This window comes from Neodiprion virginianus, chromosome 3 (assembly GCF_021901495.1).
Source record: "Neodiprion virginianus isolate iyNeoVirg1 chromosome 3, iyNeoVirg1.1, whole genome shotgun sequence".
Lineage (NCBI taxonomy): Eukaryota > Metazoa > Arthropoda > Insecta > Hymenoptera > Diprionidae > Neodiprion > Neodiprion virginianus.
In genome coordinates this window covers 39,662,532-39,683,240 of record NC_060879.1, presented here as the reverse complement: position 1 = coordinate 39,683,240, position 20,709 = coordinate 39,662,532, and the positions used below count along the sequence as shown (strand labels likewise).

At 42.2% G+C, this 20,709-nt stretch overlaps 2 protein-coding genes across 2 annotated transcripts in view; one reads left to right on the top strand and one right to left on the bottom strand.

Moving 5' to 3' along the window:
- LOC124299665 (uncharacterized) overlaps positions 1–19,140 on the bottom strand; it is a 40,575-nt gene extending 21,435 nt beyond the window's left edge. Inside the window, exons 1-2 of the mRNA XM_046752935.1 lie at positions 18,998–19,140; positions 18,052–18,175 (exon numbers count right to left, since the gene is read on the bottom strand). Coding sequence (XP_046608891.1) covers positions 18,052–18,175; positions 18,998–19,123 — 250 coding nt within the window. The 5' untranslated portion in view covers positions 19,124–19,140. The remainder of the gene's footprint in view (positions 1–18,051; positions 18,176–18,997) is intronic.
- LOC124299701 (uncharacterized) overlaps positions 2,277–20,709 on the top strand; it is a 28,278-nt gene continuing 9,845 nt past the window's right edge. Inside the window, exon 1 of the mRNA XM_046752995.1 lies at positions 2,277–2,735. The gene's annotated coding sequence lies outside the window, so the exon portion shown is untranslated. The remainder of the gene's footprint in view (positions 2,736–20,709) is intronic.

Below are 20,709 nucleotides of genomic sequence, written 5' to 3'. Positions count from 1 at the left end.
AATACTAGGTCGGACTGATTATCAAACGAAAGTAAAAACCGCCTTTTTGATTGTTTTTGCGCACGTGTAACTTCATCATGCGGGCGAAAACACGAACCGGCATTCCCTGAAATAGATGAACAAACAGAAGATGAACTTTAGAAAGAACAAGCGACCTTAGGTTGCCCACGAACTTCCCCTATTCGCACCGCAGGTTCCAAGTTTAAAAACAAAAAAAAATAATACCATGATGTAATTCAAATTTCGAATTACAAATTCAGATTCGTAATTGACGGTTTAAAAGCCTTCGGCTATCGTATTACGTGAAAATTTGACGTTTTTTTTTATATTTTGGACCACTGGATCGAATGGATCGAATATTACGAATTTTGACAGTCTGACTTTGGATTCATTATCAGATCATCGACCCAAAAAATATAACAGTACCAATTTTCATTCTAATCCATTCACCTATTCTCGAGATATTATCATTTTCATTTTCTTTTTTGGAATCTTATTATTAAAGTAATTGAAAAAATACCGGATCGAATAAAAATAAAAATCTAATCAATCCTGAGATTGGGATAGCCGCGTCGATTGAGACCAAAATCATCGAAATCCGATGACTCGTTCTCGATATATCATCGGACAGATAAATTATCACACACGTATACATATGCATACATATACACAGACGTCCATCTAAAAGTGGTCGGAAGTGATTTTCTAGATCTTGAAACGTCGACATCTACTGGGAACTCAACTTTCGGAGCGATTGCAATCATTTCCTTTTTGCTCTAAAAAAAAAGAAAAAAAAAAAAAAAATAAAACAATACCGGGAAGTTAAAAAGGAACTTTGAAATTTGCAAATCACAACATCAACTGGTTTAGTAAAGCGCAAAGAATGTATAAGTCGCATGAATTCTCGCAAATCGGTTATCGCGTTTGTCGGTCGTTAAGTCGGCTCGCGGCTGCAAAACTTGTGCAACTCATAAGTCGTACAATCGACTGCAACGACGCATTCAGCTGCGGTTTTAACCTTGAAAATATTCCCAGCAGCTAGAAATTTACATACCAATACAATTTTGTACTTTGTTATTATATATGCGTGAAAGGAAAAATGAAGAGGCAATTTGTTGCGTAATTCAATAACAGTTATTGCACACTTGCAGAACCGACTTATGGGAATTACTTGCAGAAATGTGATGACGGGATGTAACGGCATGGGAAATCGGTCATGGCGCGAGGCGATAAATTGGATTCATTAATAGATTCAGTGAAGAACCTGAGACAAAAAACCGGCTGTCTGACTCACGAATTCCGTACTTGAATTTCAATTGTTCGCTGTCGATTAAATATACAATTAGGTCGGAATAGATTCCGTTTAAGACGCGAAATGGAATAATTTTTCCTCTCCTCAATTCTTTAAGTGCCTATGAATTCTATTATTCATAATTAGGCAATATGCATTTGCACTTTATCGCCTCATTTTACTCGGAATAATGAAAAATCAAAGTCAATTAAAAATCCCAGGGATCGAATGAATGAGAAATAATAAGCAGTAAATGCTCGGGCGGTAATTACGAGTCGAAAATATTATCCAAATATAGATTGTCAGGAAAAACCAGGTCGATTATCTAACGATGGAAAAAAGGAACCGACCATCAAAATTCGTCTCTTAGGTACGCGTAACCATTTTGCGCTATTGTCGGTCCTTTTTTACTAATTGCAACGCAAAATCAGTTTGTTCGGTTTACTCCACTTTCTTAGTTGAATAAAGCTTTAACGTCAATTTATTATTGCACAAGCATTAAATTTCCGCAACGGTTGCAAGAAAATATAGCAACAGTGATCGTAATGAGAAAGAATAGCAACGGATACTATAAGACTTTTCGGTAACAGCTAGAAAACTAATTTTCATTTTCTACCTAGAACTATAATTTTCGATTGTGGTAAAAAATGAAAATAGTTAAGGTCTGAGCGGTAACCGGAACTAAAAATTTCTCTCAGTGTTATCCCGATTCTGAGCGTTGATAAGTAACTAGCCAATCATCTCTGCGGATGCGCCGCAATTAATCCTGACGAAAGATCGAAGTGGCGGAAGACGAGGATCAAGATCGCTTCGCCACGTGGGCCAAGGTGTAACTCTGGCCTTCCACCCCATCGACGAAGGGTATCACCCAGGGTTTAACTACTCCATAATGAATCGGCATTGTTTCGTTGCCGTTTGGAGTAAGTTTGCGATCCGTTCGCCATCCCCGGCCGCAGCTTCGGCCCGGCTCGGCCCGGGTTCTGGTCTCGGCTCGACGGCCTGCCGGAGTTCTTAGCGGGACGCAGTTCACCGTCACCCACCGGGAGGTACGGACTACGAACGTCAGTCGCGCGCGGAAAGCAGGTATCCACGCTATCTTCTTCCATCCGTCAAACCGAGAAGATCGAGTTCCACGTTCCAGGATCGAGTGTGGCCTGAAAGGAATTTTCCAAAATTTTGAGCGACCGAGAGTTCGGCTCTTTTTAATCTTCGAGGAGCGAGTCGGACGATCATTTGTGCTACGATCGAAGTGCCAGGACGATTTCAAACAGTGTGGTGTACGTTCCTGGAGTTGTTTCGAAACTTTGTAATGTGTGTTTATCATGGTTGACGCGATCATCGCACCAATAACGTGCGAGAGACTTTAATCAGGATCAATCAGCTCGTCCTGCGGAGATCTGGTCCTTTGCCGACCGTCGAACCTCGTTAACGGACCGTTGAAACCGTGAGTAATTCATCCTAGAGCTTGTTCTAGGCGATGGTGAACCTGTAAGGTTTTACTTCGTCATGAAAAAATGAGTTATACCGATCACGATGGTCACAATCGCTTGACTGCGAAAAGCAGACGCCCACATTGCTATCGCCGAGTTTATTTTTACTCCGTAAAATGAACCCTGTGAAATTACATGATGCTGAAATTAGCAACGTTAACGTAATGAAGCATCAGGGAAAAATCATCATTACAGAATTTTAGAATGGTTTTAAAGGAGTCGGCTTTTCAAAATAAGAGTATGTCTTGTCTTACGTCTTATCATGGTTCACTAAATTTCGGACATTGCCGAAGGTGCTGAGTAGCGATTTTTCCTAAAAATGCATCATTACGGTAACCTTGCTAACTTTGTCCTCGTAAAATTACCTGTCTGGTTGTTATTGGCGAGACAGTACAGGTTTGGAACCCTATCGTTTAGCTCGATCATTGAATATTCGGGGGCTCGTGCTCGTGGCGGTCGTTACGATTTATATGGATGAGTACCATTTCGGAACCACGGACGAACGATTTACGGAACGATGCGATAGTCGGCATTCGATCTTTAAAGGCGAGACGACTTTTTGCTCCGAAACGATTAATACCAATAAGAAGATCGGGTTCGAGCAGAGTCGAAGCCTCGAGTCCAAGATTTTATCTTGGAGAGTAACAACCGGTACAAGTGCCCGTAAGAATAGCTTCCGTTCGAACGATACCTGCTACGAATAACCGGCGGGAAACGATCGGCGAGTCTTGTTCAAAGCAACGCAGTGATTTCTGTAAGTGAATATCGTTGCTTTGCACGTTCTCCCTCAAACAAGAAATTTGGAATGAAATACATTGTACGAATCGTTAAGAGACGCTGTTTAGCTTTGATGCGCTTCTCTACGTCTTTACGTGCTCCTGGATATAGGTGCAGTATTCGTTTTTTGCCCAGGTGCATTGCAAGTCCAGCCGCGCATGTCTTTGCGCTTTATGGGATATAATAACGTGCATATTGAAACACCGTAATGTGGCGGAAAGTAACGCAGCGACGGTCTGAAAAAAGTCCCTTTTTGCTCGACGATTTGTCGGTGTATTCTTTTTCCCACTTTGGGTTTTTCCATTATACTCTTTTCATTCCCATCCCCTTTTGCACTTTTGCGGCAAGGGATTGTATATCCTAACGAGTTTCCGATACCCGTTTTCAGCGGATCGTCGATTCCCGTAAGATTTCAATCCGCTAACCGCTGGGCTTCTCTTTTCTTTTCAATTTCTAATCTTTCGCAGTGTCACCTCATTTGAGAATATACCTTGTGCCACCTGAATGCTGATTCGTGATTAGATCGATCGAGATTCGAGTAATCGGCGAAAGCTGGTCATGTTTTCTCGCCGATATCATCACGTGTAAGTACGAAGACGCACGTTCGTTAATCGATCTGTGACGCCTATTTGCAATTTCAATATGGCTATGTGATAATTAACCCCCTTTCATTAAAATCCCATTTCATTCATTCGACCCTTTCAGCTGTATCTTCAATCGCTCGTCATACTCGCACTCATTGGACGGAGGTACTTTACGAATACGGTGACCTTTCACACCTAAAATCTCACCTCAGCCGACACGATTTACGATCTTGACGGACTCCGTGATGTCAAATTGCGTGATTACGAGTTGGACGTACCTTGCATACCGATCAATGACCGCGGAACTTTGGTTGTAAAATTTGATCTATTCGAGCCTGACGAATGACGGAACCACCTTGATCCATCCGTGGGTGCGGTATACATATACTGTGCGTCGATTCTTTGAGCCGCTTGTAGTCACTAATCAGCTAATCAATAACAGCATCACGTGCAGCTTATGCCGATGATTCGTGATCCCAAGAGTTAATTCCATTTGAAAAAAAAATGCCTTATCGTGTATTAAAAAATCTTCCAGCTACGATTACTTCACGATTCAGAATCGACCGCTTTCGTATGCAAATACATTCACAATCCATAATTGACTGGCTTCGTCATAGTTTCAATACTTCCGAGGAGAAGATCTCCAGTCGAGGAAATTCAATACATGTTCAAAGGTGTATTCGAGCCGAAGTTTCGAATCTACGATGAGACGAAGTTCGTCGTTCGGTTTGTACATTCGATTATCGGGTGAAGATTGGAAAAAGGAATAAACAAGAAGCAGATGAACCGACGTACGTCTGTCCCTCTGTATTTGCTCGCATTACTTTTTTTTTATCCTCGCTCAACCGAGAGGCAACGGCATTCCCACGTCACCGAGCCACGCTCCATTCAGTGGCTCTGATTTCTCCTGTCAATATGACAATCCTAGAACAACTGCTCGTAATGCCGTGTTGCTATTCGTACTCTGTTAACTTTTAATGAGATGCCCACATGTCCACATCGCCTTTTGACACCAGCCGATATTGCTGTGCTTAGTGTCAGCTCCTTTCGGCTGCGGATGCAAACGCGTCTATTCTTCAGCTATGTACACTGGTCCAATCTGCACCGTTTGTCAGCCGATGATCGATACGTCGATTAACGGATCAAACACAAGGCAGAGATACTGCAGTCGGCGAATCGGTTTTGGCTGAAAGGAAAATAGGATCAGACCGGGCAAGGTTTTGATTCAAAGGGTGCTGAGGCTTGGGAAATGATATTTCTTTAAATGCACAGTCTTGATTCGATTCACGTGAAGTTCATGTTAAGTAGTTTTGCAAGATAGTTCCCAGCCAGTACTCATTTAACGTACCTACGCAGGTTAAATAAAATAGAATACGCACGTAAAACGAATTTCAAACGATTTCGTCAGGTCGTTAAAGAGACGTTCAGTGGTTTTTTCTTTTTTTTCATTTTTATTTATATTTTTTCCGTTCCGTCTATTCTCTTCTCTCGTTATTTCTTTCAACCTCTTTATCTCGTAATGTTCTTTATCACCGATTTCAAAACCCCATTTGCGGTACGACATTCGTACCGACTATACGCAATCCTTTAACACAGGTATACCCACATTCCACTTATATGGCCAACTCGATTATACAACTGCGTAATAAGTACGAGCCGTAACCTTTTGTCAGTTGAACGATAGTTTGTTTAATTGTATTTTGGTATTTCGACTCTTCTACAAGATATCGTTACTTTTAAATTGTCGTCTTTGCGACAACAATACCCTGCCGTAATTAGCTTGACAAAAGTGTCGCCGCAACTTTTGTCAAAAAAAAAAAAAAAAATGGGGGATCGTTCAATTCGTAATTGGCTTTTTTCACGCGTCAGTTATACATATCGCGAATATTTGCCTCGTTTATTAATACCTAATTTTACTCTTCCGCATGTCGTGTCGTCATTCTCCGCGTGGATGGGTAGAACCTTTTATCTGCGGCAAATAAATGCGAAAATCCATCCCACACACGGGACACTGACATCATGTACACATAATTATTGCGACGTATTAATACACCGAGTCAACGTTTGTCGTCCGCGTAACGTGAACGTAATCGGATATCAAACCTTCCGCAAACCCCCTCGTCTTGTTCTCATCCATCTTGAAGGTAGCTGCGTCGTTGCCAAGCCCTTGTTTGCTCAGGGTTTGACCATTTGATTAGCTCGTTGATACACCTGCACGTCGAAATTATCGAACCGACGATCAAGTGCCCTGTTCAATTATGAGTGGCTAATTTCAAACAGCTTAAGGAAGGAAATTCCTGTAAGCTTACGTTTCTTCAAGATTCTTTTTTTTTTATACAGAAATGGAATAGTTTATGGAATTAAAACAAAGCGTATCTCAAAATTTACGATGTAAGGTATATTGATAAATTTTTTTAGACTACAATCTTTCAAACGATTCAGATGAAACTTTTTAGAAATATTTTTCAACTTACCGGCCATTACACGACATTCAAGTTTCTTTTTTAAAAAAATAACAGACATGGTTTTTTATTTATTGTTATACAGAAATGAGTGATTTAATAAAACAATGGTTCTAAATTTTTAATTTTGATTTCTCTTCTCTACGTCATCCAAAATTTACTAATGCATTTTACAATAAAATTTCATTTTTGTATACTTGTCGACGAAAATTTGTGCCGCCAATTTGAAATGTTTTAGTCTAAAAAAATTTGTCAATGTACCTTACATCGTATATTTTGAGATATGATCTATGCTAATTCGGTAGAATGTTCCATTTTTCTTTTATAACAAAAATCTTGAAAAAACATACGATTACAGAAGTTAACCGTTTCCCTCTTCCTCATCGAAGGAACATTGTCACTATCTGTTTCATATTAATTTTAAGCAGGATTTTCCGGTTTAAAACCTGCAACCTTGCAGCATAAGCAACGGTATCAAAATGCATTTGTGTCCAGCAAACTAATCGAGCAGCACAGTGAGCAAAATGATTGATGCGGTGAACGGAATTCCGTGCAGGCTTATCGCATGCCGACCGCATGAAACCGTGTAACAATAGCGTCGAAACTCAGCCGACGTTTTGGCACAAAATCAATGCTCTGCGTATATTTTGTGGGATAAAGGGATGATCCGGGAGGAACGAGCAAATCAAGATGGAATACGACTGCTCGCCGTTTGGCCTGAGTTGCAGTCGAACGCCGACTTCTCGAAGCCGCAAGGAAATTCTGTCCGATAATTTGTCAAAGCTTTCTGATGTAATCCTAGCCGCCGAGCTGCACCCACAATTTCTTGTCAACAAAGACCGTTTTTGTCGCGGATATTAGGAATTATAGGAACTGCGAAACACGCGTGACGAAAATAAATTGCTTGGATATAACGGACTTTGGAGTATTTATCGCGTTTTCATCACGTGATTTCATTGTTAAACCCAGCCCTGTAATTTCTGAAAAACTAACTCTGCGTTTATTTTTCACGTGAAAATTTGAACCTCCATTATTCATTCGGAAACAAGAAGGGTAGAAAGGTTATGCGCTGAGTCCGCTGATATTGTTTATTCAAATAAGCCAAATATGGTGAAAAAGGTAGTAATTTTTTACAAGAAAAAATATTACTCACCGATTTATTAAACACTTTGCGCAGAACTGTGAATAATAGTTTGAATCACGTAAAAGAAAACTGAGTTTATTGAAGTTAATCAGTTCGTGGATACGTTCGAAGCGCATAACTTTTCTCAGACTAATCGTTTAGTAAGTCCAACTTGTACTAATTACGAAATCTCATTTCTTCGTGTAGAATGTAAATCGTTTCTTTGTTAATCTTTAACCAGACAATTTTCCACGTGACTATTTTTACTGGAGTCCAAGACCGAGGGATCAGTCATGCACATATTTCCAGCTAATTAATGAAGTATCGCAAATTACACGAGGAAAAGGAAGAAAAAATATAACACGAATAAAATGAATTATACGCGTAACATGTATTATCAGATACAAAACATACGTTGAGCAAAGAGGAATATGTATAACATTATCATTTCATGGCACGCGTAATCCACGAGTTTAAGACGGACACCTACTTCTGTTTATACGGATCGTTGAATTGTTAACTCCTCGAAAATCACAAGCGTCCTTATTTTTCGAATGGGAAGGAGAGGAGAGGAGAGCAGCACGCTGACCCCGGCAATCAGACCTCATTCCGTACCGGTTCCAATCTAATTTGAATTACGAATCGATCTTACCTGGCCTGCATCGTGTGTGTAGTCGGAAATTACGTTACTGCAGGAAACCTTCCGTTCACTTTGATTGAAAAATTTCATCCCAGTGATCGTAAGTTGATTCACGTAGGTCCCGAAATCCCAACGAACCGAATTCAGTATCGTTGCATGCTTCGGTTCATTCGTTCATCGATGTTCGTTGATGACTTCGTCCCGGAACAAAGATTAGCTTGATCCTGGATTTCAACGACTCAAAACGATATGTGCAGAAAATTTCAACCCAATCCTAGACTTCTCATGCTTCGGTTGACGTTATTTTTTAATGAACTTTGAAGCATGAATGGTTGCATTCCACAGAACAAACCTCGAGTAATAGTTATTCAGAAATGTAAACAATCGACATCAGATAAGTTTTCGATTTGGCATCGAGACATCTGCGTTATTAAATATGAAAAAATAGTCAATCCTTCAAATTGATGATTCTTTTTACTCGTCGACTATTCAGACTTGGTAATATATTCCCAAAAGTGATATATCTGGCTAAAGCAACGCGATGAAAATTAATGGATTATTCTTGCAAATGGATGAATATACTACCTGACATTCTCCTAAAATAATAAAACAAAATAGAACGATTCATTCCCAAGTGCAGTGGTTTCAAAACCCACGTATAAGAATTATCGTCTCTCTTACCGAATGATGAAACGTAATGAAGTAACCGCATCGCGAAGGAAAGTGGATCACGACGATCAGCGATTCGGTGTACATCGTCGTCTATGCACTGTGATTTTGGTAGAAGGTTCCTTACAGCTGTTTGGAAACCGTTGGTGAGGCTACTTTAATCACGTGGTGAGAACTTGAACGTCTTGGCGAAGAGCGAGCGGTTCTTCTTGATGCGTCTAACATTGGAGTTCGTCGTCTCGTGGATCTTGGAGAGCTGAGAAGTTATAGTGGCACACCAAGTGACCTCTGACCTCTGGCAGGTACGTCACGTTCCGAAGGTAGAGGGGTCTCGGGCCAAGCCATGATTCCAGAAACTCGCTGTCAGCTCGAAACGATCCGTCAGCTTTACTTCCGAAAGCGCTCCGAGTTACTTTGTTTGATTTTCATTACGGAAAATTTGTTCGCCAGAATATTTCCGCGGAGTATGTCGAAGGAGAGAGGTGAAAACCGATCGGAGGAATTATCGAGGGAACTAATCTTCGGGAAGTTTTTACGCTGCACGTTAAAAGTTTTAAACATTTGCGACCGTCTGGAGTTTAAAATCACTGCCGAGAGTTCTCGCTCAAGTTTTTATTTGATCGAAACAGAGTCGATGAGATGTATTCATTTCTCTAATGCATAATTACGTAAACGAGAAATTTTAAAAAGCGTATGAAAAGTTTGACTGTCTTTCGTACTTATAATAAAATTTCTTCCGTATCTAGGATTCTGACGGCGCGTTTCATCCGTTGATCGCCAGAATCGTTCGGCACTTTTCAATTTTAGTGTGCCACGCGAGTCAATGTAATTATAATACACGCCGATTCACACAACGTAACACACTTTCAAATATATTGCAAATTTATGGAAAATTTTACATAAGTCTGTACTACGTATACATATAATTATGCAGAATGTAAAAGCACGTGTGTGATTAACCGAACAGCAGATGTGAAGTAAAAATGTCAATCCTTGAAATTGTTTAAATCAAACGCGGTTCACTCTCATTTACGCAATAATATCTCTCGGGCCAAACTCTTTGTCGCAATCTTGTCAGTGCAATCAGGGTCGTAAAAATACAAAGTCGCCGTTAAGTGTCCGCTGCGTAAGCGTAAGACTTTAATCGCCAGGAAGGATTAACTCGATGGCATAAACTGCGATGTTTGCAGGAACGATAGAAGAGGCCGTAACATTCCCGTTTATGTGACAGGAAAATGAGTAAATAAATCGGAAGAGAAACGGAGTAAAAAGAATACAAATTCCGGACGCGGCTCTTGAATTCAGATGCAACAGCAGCTCGGTGCAAAACTTTCTCGCCAATGGACCGCGGCTCGATTATCCCGGCTTCTTTTAAGCCTCCGGCGAAGAAGTTCGTTGACCGGTTTTCAAGGCGGTAAAGAATTGGCCATCGGTAACCCAAATTCGTGGAACCAAATGCTGGGCGTGTGTATTTTACACCTGAAAAACGTGTAGTCAGGGTTGATGCGCCGACGAAGAATAATCGCAACGTGGTTCATTAACAAGATTTAATCCATACCGAGGGATCGGATAAAAATTAATCGCGGTGATTATTTCAACCTAGTAATTCAAGGGCCGTGTAAATTAGAACCGGGAAAATTCCACCGAAGAGTAAAGCGCCAGTGAGTTCGAAGTAATTAAAAGAACAGAAACAGCTTTGGCGCTATAAATTGTTGTGCAAATTCCATGGAGTGAAAGGGTCAAGTGCGTTCGTGAAATTGAATATTTCGCAGGGAAGAGAAAAGCGGAGATTTTTCGGCTTATCTCGTTTCGGTCAGGCGGCTTTGCGCAGGCTGACATATTCTCTCGATTCGTTGATAATTCCTTGTGTCCACTTCAGGGGAAAAGACTCGGCTAACAAGGATTACCGTGGCCGTGTTGGTTTTATCAGCGCTTACTTTTATGAAAAACAACGCGGAGGAAATATATCATCGTTGAGAAAACACGGGGCCATTTTGAATTATGCACTTGGTCAATTGCTTTCAGACCCACGTAGACCTTGAATCCAAAGCCTCGAGGAGGATAATAAATACTCCAAAGGGAATAGACAGAGAGGAGAGGAAGGAGGAGACGAGGAGAAAGAGACCCGCTCAGAAACTGGAATATTTTCACACGGGGTTGCAGCTCGTCTCGACTCCCTTTCATAGCCGTCGTAAAATAATCCCTACGAAAGTCGATGAAGTCCACGATATGAATGGAAAAACAGAGTGAAATGGGGACTCGGCCGAAGAATCGCTGAATTCTCTCGCAAGGTGTGAAAACGTTTATTTACAATACTTCGTTTTCCGCCCTTTTGCTGTACCCGTAATTAGAAGAAGCGTCGATCATCAGTTGTAGATCATTTTATTATTCGGCGAGCGTTTCTCGCGACGTTTATGAGGATACACTTGGCCTAGGTTCTAATTTTTTTTTTTGTAACAAGAAACGGTACTGTTTGAGAAAACGCGCAGACGAATAGAATAAGGAATTTATGAAGGAATAGGAGTCGGACGGGAACGAAAGCGACGAAACGAAGAGGACAAAGAAGCTGCGCAGGTTGGAAACCCTCCCATACAAATAAAAATTCTACCTGCCACTGACTGTCCGTTTGAAGGGATCACCCTGTGACTCATGGACGGATATTTAGTGGCTCAGAAATTCTTGGGGACCAAGCGCCGGTCCTGGGTAAATTGGATACAAAAATCGAGGAGATGAAACACGGGGTTTTATAGATGAAATGGGAATGAAAAGAGAGGAATCCGAGCTGTGACGTTCTTTGAACAAGAGGCTGCTCGGTCGAGTGAGGATTATTCATTCCAGGGATTTGATCGAGAAGACTCGAAAATCCAGATGTCATCTCATTACTCAAGGCGATACCTTGCGGTACCCATTTCTGGGATCGTCCATTTCAGGGACCGCCAGAAGGTCTCCAAGCGATGGACTGAATGACGGTAGAGAAGAATGTGCGCGGTCTTGAGAGTGCGAGGTGAAAATGAAGAGGAAAACTTGCCGGCTGCTCTCAGCTATAAGACTGGGTCAGCAATTTCGCTCGGAAAGAAGAAGAAGAAGAAGAAGAAGAAGAAGAAGAATAAGGAGAAGTCTTGAATGCAAGGTAATTGGGTCGCGATCTACTTACGTCCGCTCTTCAGGATTGCGCCACCTTGCTAAGTGAGTAGCTACCAACAGGTATAAAGTGACGTCGTGACTCTTGGATTATATGCATTTTCGGCACGGACAAGGAGGTGAAAATTACGGTCAAATATTTCGGTTGATTATCGTTGCGACTTCGGACAGGTAAAGAAACACTTTCGAGAGTCCAAATCAGCAGGCTAATAATGCGGGGACTACTTTCGAGTCAGACTGTACGACCCTTCAATAAGACCCTTCGGCTACATTCCCTAATGGAATTTTTTAACAGGTCGTTTCAACCTCGTTTTTTCGCTCAACCTATTTCCTCTCGGTGTTGCCACTTCGGATCTAAATATACTCTATGCCATGGTCTAATTTGCAAGTCTCATCCGGTTTTCATCCACTTTCATTCCCCAATATCGTCGATAGCAATTATATTGTACGATCCGACGCGGGTTAATTTTTTTTACCCGGAAAAATTCCCGACATTCTCTGCTTCCTCTATTTTTGTCAACAATTAATGTACACGAGGGACAATAAAAATTCCCATCAGCTATCCGCCATTTATAATAACCGCGCATGTAAATATTACCCATTTTTCCTGATTCGAACAATCCTCGCTGAATGCGTATCAATTTCGCTTCGATTTCGCACTGCGGATGTACAACAATTACTGTTCGTATTAAACTGGCAATCATCGTTTTATTCCTTTTGTGATCTAAAAGCACTTTATACCGGTAGTTGAAACAATATAAAATTCCTTTTACCCCTGCCAGAATCAATCGTTTATTCTGCGAAATGGCGAAAATGAAATGATTTCTCGTACTGGGAAATTTTCCGGCCTGAAAAATTGCATTTTGTAACGAGCTATAACGATTCCGAAGAAATCCGTATTTGCCCCCGTTTGTCAAAGCTCGTAACTCGCACCTGATATCCTCTCAAAAAACGAGAGTAATAATCGGTGGGTAATTAACCCGGTTATATTGACCAACTTTGCCTGACTCGTGAGAATTACAGGCCGTGAAACGAGATTCGTAATCTCATCTGTAATATTGCCAAAGTTATTAACGAGATATTTGAAGATCCAAATTTACCGCTGTGCTACGATCCGATTGGCGCGTTGTCGACGTTTCGGCTTGACGTCACGTTCGACGTTCTCGTCGCGGAGATTTTTATTCTACATTTAATAACATACGATTTTAGAAAATTAGAAACTCGTACATGATGCGTAAATTACAATTTCTCTCACCTAAATCCATGCTCGGCCATTCGCAGTACATGGATATTCATTCTGTTTTACTATTTTGCAAACATACCGCAGGAATTGCAACGGAAATTCTTTCCATTTCTGCCAATTGCCTCGCGTTAGCGCGATAATCTCTGTAGACTCGCTCGCACCTCGTCGGAGAATAAAAAGTGATCAATTTCTGTTGCAATTACTGCAAATGGCAATTAGCTCGAGATTCAGAAAATAGATAAAAAAAAAGGTTCAAGGGATTTGCGGGAAACCGAATGAAAGCATGTCGCCGGATTCTTCGACATCGGGATCGATCAACCTCTCCGGACAATGGCCTCGGTGTTTCGGAACATCCGTCCTTCCCTTTTCTTCCCTCATCTTTTCCCTTGCACCTGTCAATTCACGAACGTATAATAATTTCTGGTCAGATAGCGCAGCGATGGCAATGAAAATGTCACGCTTCAATTTGCACTTTTTTTGTATCAATATTTCGCGGAGTTTTCCTCAATCTTTCAGTTTCGGGTGACATTTTTTGTACTCTCGACTGTTTTGTCCTGTCATTTTCGACCTCCAAGTCAAGTTCCGTTCAATTAGAAACTGCGGTATGCAAGTCGACTGATGCAGACCGCTGTTGTATTTCTCTCACGAATTAATGAGTCATTAGCTTTCCTATTAATTCATTACTGGCTCTTAACCCTCGGGGTCTGTTCCATATCCGGTGGAGCTTGCGTCATCAAGATAACCGCAGCACCCGGCTCGATGACCCCGGAGAAGAGAAGCAACGCGTTCCTCTTTCATCGTCGGCTAGTTTTTCTCCCGGCTTCCCACTTCTGCTTCAGCTTGTCCTTTTTCTCGTTCTTCTCGTCGCCTCGGCTTCCAGACGTCGTTATACACGCGAAATTTTATCGCCTGCATCCACCCGTCCAGCAAGTCTCGCAAAGGGCTTTTCCGATGCCACGGGATACTTTGCGGTTTCGGAAGATTAAAGTTTCACCGCAAGGCGTTTAAATTTCGCAGACACGCATTGGATCTCGCTTTGAAAGCCTTCCACCCCCTCTTCCAAGGGTGAATCCCACTCCTACAGACTGTGCGAGATGGAGCGCGAGAAATTCTCTCTCACGTTTCAACGAAGTGATCGTTATACCCTTTCAGCTTCACCGTGTCCTGATCAGGACCATCTCCAGTCGAGTCAAGAGGGTGAAAATTAGGGTTACGAGTTCACGGTTCATCTTGAACTCGTGCCCTTTGCTCTGCAGTGGCAACCCTTACAGTCGTCGATGAGGTTTCTGTAGACTGTGGTTTTATCGAACGTGAATGACAGAGCGAATGGAATCATCATTGGACTCCGAATGGCATATTCATGAGGAAATTAGGCTCACACAGCGGTGTGGGTAACCGTTACAAAAGTCAAACAAGACCGTTTTGTTTACGCGATTTCAGCACGTGTTGTTATACTCGATTAGTGAGAAATTCGCGTCGCATGCAGTCTGCAGGTCTGCTCCGTTTGCGACGGTGACATCACCATCATCATCATCGTCGTCGTCGTAGTCGACTGCGTCTTCTTCTCGCAGGTCGAGTTGGACGTTGCGTAACGCGCCTTGCGACTCGGTTGTCTCGATTGTCTTTGCCCCGGTTTTTCCCACAGGGAAAAACACACGCACACAAGCAGCCTGAGAAACGCCATTTTCATTGTTTACATTAGGCGTGACAATTATTCTTGAGCCATAGATGTATATAGCGGTTGTCATCCAGCGAGTAACGCGTGTAAACCAACAATAAGCTCCCCAGGCGAGAGATACCTTATCGCTCTCACACCTGCATGGCTAGGCAAACGCGGGTCTTGAATGAGGCGACGTAATCTCATGCTCAGGAATCGACTAACGCTGTGTGCAACCGCGCCTCGAGCTCATTTTTATGTTCTACGTAATTTTCCCGCCTCGTATCGTCCTCATTCATTTCTTTTTAACCGTACTTTAACACGTGGATTCGACGAAGAGAGGAGAAACTGAATCCGATGACAAGATTTTTCGAATTGGATTGGTGAACGTAAGCTTCTGTTCTATGGCGAAAGGGACGCCGATATACGTATACTGTATCTGATTGAAACAGGGTAAAGATAACTTTGACGATATTTCGAACGGAGACAAGCTTTCCCGTTCAGTTTCACTCAAGAACACCTTGCTGTTCTCGCATTCGTGAAATTGCCTGTCGTTTAATTAGATGTAATAAAACTTACCCGCTAGCTATCTATTACATATCTAGGTATTAATTATGGAGGAAAGCTTGGATGAAAGTATTGACGCGGTTACTCCCGGGTGCAAAAGATATATAAAATATATATATAAGGTATACATAGCAGATGGAATTACTTGTATGAAATTCCACCCTCGATCTCATTAGCGCTATTCTGAAATTACGTGTTTCCAATTGGAGGACTTTTACTTCTGTATCACGTATCGCGGTTATTGATTGCGGTGAATTTAATGCAGGTATCGGTGATTTCCCGAGCAGATATAACTTCAACCAATGGGGCATTCGGATTTGCTTCGTGAAGTTCACCGCCACTTCCAAGTTCAACGATCACTTAATGTCACGAGCTGCTGGGGTAAATCGCAGTGAACGCGTCGTTACGACGATAGTTGGCAGAGCTACGAACAACTCTGGATCAGCACTTTGTAATACCCAATTAGAAGGAAAAAGCAGAAATTCTCTCTGCCGTAATAAAACACAACCCTCAGTAATGAAAATTCTTGAGCAGTGATGCGTGGTCAGTTTACGGGAAAAGTGATGTTGAATTTTCCGCGAAAACTCTTGGATGAATCAACTCATTTCATTGACAGTCCTGAGGCACGGTATTCAAATGAACGTGTTGTTCTGACCTGACTCACCGTAACGAATCCTACAACTACGGCATGCCTGATTCAGGGCCGTGAACACGCGTAAGACTTTTACGAGAAACAAAAGTGTAAATGATTCTGAATGCAAGAGTTGATTGTCGGTCGCTTCGCAGAATCCAAATTCACAACCGCGGCGACACCGGCTAAATTATCATGCTCGGGTAATTCATTTATCCAAGCGATTCAATCAGCGATGACATGCGTGAATATTTAACGTGATTCAAGAACAGTGATGTCACTTTCCTCGTTGAATAACAAGCGACTTTTAACACCCGTTTGTAAATGCAGTCTCGATATTCAAAGGCTGTGCAAGTTTCAGCAGTCTATATGGAAAGAACAATTGTCCGGCCAGTTGATGCTTTTCAGTAATGTGACCAAACCCGATGCGTCCGTAACTGCAGTTTACTCTCGGCGGTTTGTCGATGAGATAGTAAAAATGCAAAATTCGACAATTCCATGCCGCTCGTCACTGCGTGCTGATTGCAAACGTTTCTTTCGGAACCGCTCTAACGATGTTTACTCTGCTTCGCCAGATATCAAAGCCTTGGAATACGTCATAGCGCAGAAACGGAGATTCAATGGAGCGTAATTAAGTCTAATCGGCCAGCCGTGACTCACGAAGACAGTGAGTACCTAATATTATACGACTGATTTTCATCAACTGTCCCACATGCACATCACGCAATGCGCACCTTAGCAATGGAAGTCACCTTAGAGTCGACCGGCTCGATTCGTTTTCCCACGAACAGCTTCTCGAAAAGAGTTCTTCCTTTTACACCCGCTAGAATAATTTGTCGCACAGATCATTGTCCACGGCCCGTAACAATCTCCGTTGCCAATTTATCAGTAAGAATCCATTAGGCGACATACTTGAAGAGACGATGACCACAGACGCGAGCTGTCCTCGAGATCCTCGATGAAAAGGGAGAGCATTGATCGATCGAGCAAACCTGATTGCAAAAAACTCAGCCCGAGGAGTGGTCCATTTTAATTTTTGGCAGGGTGACGATCGGTCATTGACGTCGCGAAGAAACGTAATCGAGCTTCTTGAAGTCCAGGTGATTGGAGACACGCTTGTCATTTTCGATAGTTCGAATAATGGTCCGGTTGAAGTGGACCAGCCAGTTCGAAGGTTCGCACGCCCGTGATAAAGACGGTATTAACCATAAAAAATGTCGCGATGCGTAGAAGGTAGGAAAACCGAATTGCCTCAAATCGATAAAATCTAACTGCCTCTACACGGCGCGGCGTAAGAGTCTAGACACTAAAAATATTTCTTCTCTGCTTCCAATGGATTGTGCAAAAAAGTGGGCACGAATCGACGCTAGTGCGAGCCTCGATACGTCTGGTTCAAATTCGCTTTCGCCAATTCTGCTGGTTCGTTTCCTCCGCGCACACACTTCTCAACGTTTATGCAATGGAAATTTTTCGAGTGACCTCAAAGTCAGAGCTTTTGTTACAAAAGTTTCACAATTATTGCAATTATCGTGTGTCTCATATATGAAGGTGTTGGCGTTTGATCGCGTATGATGGACATCTTGAGACCGAGAGTGTTTTTCACTCTCCGCTCCTCAAACAAATGCTAATTCTGTTTGACTTCTCGTTCGGTGCTGGCTGGATTCATTTACGATCTCACAAAGGCAACTCGGTACGTTTATTGCTTTACGACGACGAGATGCGTGAAACAGACTGAAATTCAGACGGTGATTATGTCATCGTGATTATTCATCTCACCTTCGTTTATGCGCCAGGTGATTCTTCGCTTCGACATCCTTATACTCCAGACAGAGAGACTCGGAGTCGTTATACGTGTGAAGAAACGGGCGAGGAAATTCGTTCCAACAGGAAACGCATTGCTCTGAGAAAAGAAAAGAGAAATTCTTATTTCCTGCGCTGATTTCCGCACTCCTGAAACAATGAAATGTCGACTGGCATCGTTCACGACGTATGGGATATCCCACGAAGATCGGAAAGTCCTCGAACATATTCACGAACCTCGTCTAGGTACGCAACTACAAATCCTAGAAGTCGAAGCAAAATGGAAAGAGAAAAAAGACCTGCAGTCGACTATCCGTACATTTTTCTTCCCACGCAGCAACGTTGATGCCACGAAACTTTCAATTTTCCACTATATGTATAATTTACGCATGTATATATATATATGTATATTATATATGTATATTAGATACATAGTTACGTGAATAGACATTACCACAAAAAGTTTCCAACTACTTCGTCTTCTCCCCAGTGGAAAGTTGTCTTTGTCAGGGGGTTGCCTGTTTTTTACTTCGTTTTTTATTACTTCACGACGAGACTCCGCTTTGACAAACTGCCCTTAGCTTATAAAAGACAATGCTTTAACCCTCCTTTTCAATGTAGCTGTAAAAATTCAGTTGTTTTTCTCGACGTTCGGCTCGGCTGAGAAGTGCTAAGTGAATATACGATATAGGATTTATGCCAGTGGTTTAGGATTTGGAACAAAGACGATTTCACAAACCTTGAAACTTATCGACACCATAAAATGGGGAATTTCAAGCCTCAAGTCCGTCACAGTTTCCGAGCGGGAAATCCATTCGACGCGATCGTGAGGTCAAGTTTCAGACACCGATCCGTTAATTAATTAATTCACTTCAACTTTTCACACGTTAATTAATTAATTAATTTCTAAATTTCTAATCACCTGACAAGCTGCGTGTTTCCGAAATTCCCAAATCGCCTTCGCCAAACAGAATTCCTCTAATGTGGTGCGTGACTCCCAAACGTTACGAGGATCCCGACGAAAGTTTCCCCGTGTCCAGAGTCCCATGGGTCTCGACCGCAGGCCTCATTTTTCTGTTCTCCCTCACGGCGTTAGCACTTTGTTAATAATTTTCAAAACATTCGATAACGGTTACGAGTAGCAGAGTTAATTGAAACGATAATTTTCGACGTGCGCATTGACAAATCTTGAAGGCATTCCGCTTCACGGTCTTGCCTAACGAAGTAAGCGCGTGAACAGAAAGAGGAAAAGTTTTTCGAGCGGCTTCGTAATGACCGTAAATACAGTTTGTGCATTACTTGTGTGTACCGCAGGCATCATAACGAGCCACAAGTATGAGTACTCGCAATACCGATGCAATTTATTTTGTAATAACACTCTCTGTCAAGTTCATTGAGCAGGTTAAACGATACGGCATTTAATTCGTGCCTGCGATGCTCGGATGTCCTCCGGTAATGAATTCCCCTCGATTCGACTCCTTCTTTATTGCCTCCCCGCAGCATCGAGTTGTTTTTCTTAATTTTTCGTCAAACTCACTGTTTGCGATGATTATGACGACCAGTAACGGTGACGATAATAGTCTGTGAAAATTTCCACCAGAGCTCGTTAATGCGTAGACCGTAACGGATCCCACTTGAGCTGCAACCTTCTGAATTTTCGAATCGCGTATCTTGAATTCGAAGTCGTTGACTCCTGAATCGTTCCAAATGACTCTGGAAGCTATTTCCAATTAAATCGACTTGAATACGATGCATGTTTTTCTTTCAATTCACGTTTAGGCGTCGCACTTCAAGGACACCGAGCATCAAAGGGCAACCAAAGTCTCGTTAAAACAGCAATTAACGTTCGCGCTACGAGAATAATACACTAACAATTCCATTGACGCTGCATCAGAATGAGCACAAGTCATCATCATCATCGAGGTGAGAGGATAGCCGTGTGCGTCGCAGACGTCCGTTCAAGTCCGATTACGATGATGACGACAACTTGCTATTAGTCGCTTATAGCGCCCACTTTGCAACCGTCTGCAACGTGGTGGACTCACTGTTCTCGTTCACACTCGAAGCGTAATTAGATCGCTCTTGAGCGTCTGTTTGAAACCGTCTCACGTCTCGATGCAGGCTTCTGCTCGAACTGTGTAATTGTAGAAGGTATGACTGATGATCGCTGAAATAGCGACGCGACGATGATATGCACCACGCTTAGAGCATATTAGCTTTTCAAAGCAAGAGTACGTTTTATTCATCGTGGCTTACTGTGCTTCAGATATTCCTAAATTTGCGAAGTAATGGTTTTCCCCAAATATATGCATCGTTACAGCAACGTTACCAACTTCATTCTCGTTAAATTATACCTAATAACTACACGCACGGAGAAAAATAACGACTCCGCAAAGTACCGCCTGGGCCTATGACCCAGTGTCGTTATTGTCACTTACACGATCATAGAACAACACCCAGCACAATCAGACCCACATCTCAGTGCGCCGCAGTTCTCATTGCGTGCCGAATTTCATCAACGAGCAGAAAATTATGCGAGCTGCTCTTCTCTATCTTTGAATTGAGACACTCCGAAGCTGGCCGGATGACCGTTATTTTAATGATATACATGCCCTCGAACAGTGGGAAATAGTC